The sequence below is a fragment of the Psammomys obesus genome, unplaced genomic scaffold (assembly GCF_907164565.1).
Source record: "Psammomys obesus unplaced genomic scaffold, mPsaObe1.curated_primary_1811, whole genome shotgun sequence".
Classification (NCBI taxonomy): domain Eukaryota; kingdom Metazoa; phylum Chordata; class Mammalia; order Rodentia; family Muridae; genus Psammomys; species Psammomys obesus.
Genome location: NW_026596028.1, coordinates 365,531 through 367,483, shown reverse-complemented (window position 1 = coordinate 367,483; position 1,953 = coordinate 365,531). Strand labels below are relative to the sequence as shown.

Genomic DNA, 1,953 nt, shown 5'->3' with positions numbered 1-1,953 from the left:
CCAGCAGCCCATGGGCCCTCTTAAAGGGTCAGGCATCCATGTGAGGCTCCAGGGAAACCTGTAAAGCCCCAAGAAGGCAGAGACTTCGGGTAGGTTCCCATCTCCTCAAAAATCAAGTTGTGATGTCTTTAATCTGGCCCACAAGGCCCCCTGTGACTTGGCCTTCCTCCTTCATGGACACATGCCCCAGCACAGATAAGGCCCTTGAGGCTAGCGGCATGACACAGTGTCAGGGACCAATGGGAGACAGAAGGGAGCACCAGGTGGTGGAGCTGCTGGGTGACCGAAGGCGGGTCAGCACACACAGGGCATGTGGCCCCTCTAGGTGACTGCACAGGCTCCTGCCGACAGCTCTGACACAGATGGTGCTTCTCTGATATGTAGGCCCGAAGCCCTGAACTTCTCTGGTTCCTGGCTCTGGCTTCTCCTCTGCCAGCTTCCTCAGGAGGCAGATCATGGCCTAACTCTGGTTCATCTTCATGATGGGTTGCTGAGGCAGTCAGAATGCTGGTGCCTAGCCCTCCCCCCTCCCTCCCTCCTGTACCTTGACCCCCACCCCTGCTGCCCTCCCAGTCCTGACATGCTGAGTCAGCAACATGTCCTCATCCTCCTGCTGAGCCCACCTCAGGCAGTCCGGCTTTCCTGTATCAGGAACTTGCACTCACAGTTTCCTGGTGATGAATTTCTCTCTCTCTCTCTCTCTCTCTCTCTCTCTCTCTCTCTCTCTCTGTGTGTGTGTGTGTGTGTGTGTGTGTGTGCATACATGTGTAAAGGCCAGATGGGGATGTTAAATGTCCTTTCTATCCCTCTCCACCTTACTCCCTCCGTTGAGACAGCAACCCTCTCTCTGCAAGCAGCCAGCACCGTGACCCTCCCGTCTCTGCCTCCCACGGTGCTGAGGGGGCAGGTGTGTCTGTGGCCAGGCCCAGCTTTGTAGGTGAACCCTCTGGGCTTGAACTCAGGAGACCCTCTTGGCCGCAGAGCCCTCTGCAGTCCCTGACAAGCCATTTCTACTGAGACACTGAGACAGGCCACCTCCTCGATGCCGCCCTCTCGGAAGCCTCCTCACTCCCCATGGGCTCCCGGCCCAGGGTCTGCCCTGTCACAGCTCAGAATGGCCAGCTCAGGTGTGGCTTCTGCCAGGCCCAGGGCAGGCCAGGGTCTGATTCCCCAAGGCTTCTGCGGGGAGTGCAGGGTCCTGCACGGCCTCCCGTTGGCTGCACATCCAGGGCACTGCCTTCAGTCAGGCCTGTCCACTCTGCCTGTCCAGCCCACGGCAGCAGCATGGTGACCATCCATGCCCGAGCCTCCTCCCACAGGACAGGTCCCTGGGGCTCACGAAGGACCCCTCAGTGCGCTCTCAGTCCCCTGCTCTTCCAGCTGGATGCCCCTCGGCCCCGCCCCCTCCCGGCCTCCTCATCCCCCTTGCCTGAGTGGGTGATGCTCACTTAGGTGTCCGGGAGGCTGGCTTCAGCTGAGGGGCTGCCTGTCCGCACCTGCAAAGAGGCTGCAGCACAGGTGCGACCTTTCTCCCAGTGAAACTCACCTGTCCGGGTGGCCTGGCAGGACTCCCGCACTTCCATGGGCCCGATCTTCTGTGTGCCATTGAGCAGGGTGCAGCCTGGCTGTGTCATGCAGCCTTGAATCTTCACGTCTGAGAGGATCTCCACTGAGAAGACCTCCTCTGTGACGCAGGGTGGGAAGAGAGACAGACACTCACACAGGGAGCCCAGGGGAGCCTCAGAGGCAAGCCCCGCTCTGGGGGCTCCACACTACCGGCTCAGCCCCCCTCAGTTTCCCTCTCCTCCCCCAGAGCCCACATCTCCACCCTCAGCCCCTCCTCATCTGCTCCTCTGGGGTCCTGGGCCAGGCTCATCCACACCCCGGGGTCCCCAGCCAGGCTCAGCCCCTCACCCACACCCCTGGGTCCCGGTGCCCAGGCTCACCCCCTCA

The 1,953-nt window shown here is 61.2% G+C and overlaps 1 protein-coding gene across 1 annotated transcript in view; it reads right to left on the bottom strand.

Moving 5' to 3' along the window:
* Positions 1-1,448: 1,448 nt before the first annotated feature.
* Positions 1,449-1,953, bottom strand: part of Cd177 (CD177 molecule) — a 10,722-nt gene continuing 10,217 nt past the window's right edge. The window contains exon 10 of the mRNA XM_055620706.1: positions 1,449-1,684. Coding sequence (XP_055476681.1) covers positions 1,449-1,684 — 236 coding nt within the window. The remainder of the gene's footprint in view (positions 1,685-1,953) is intronic.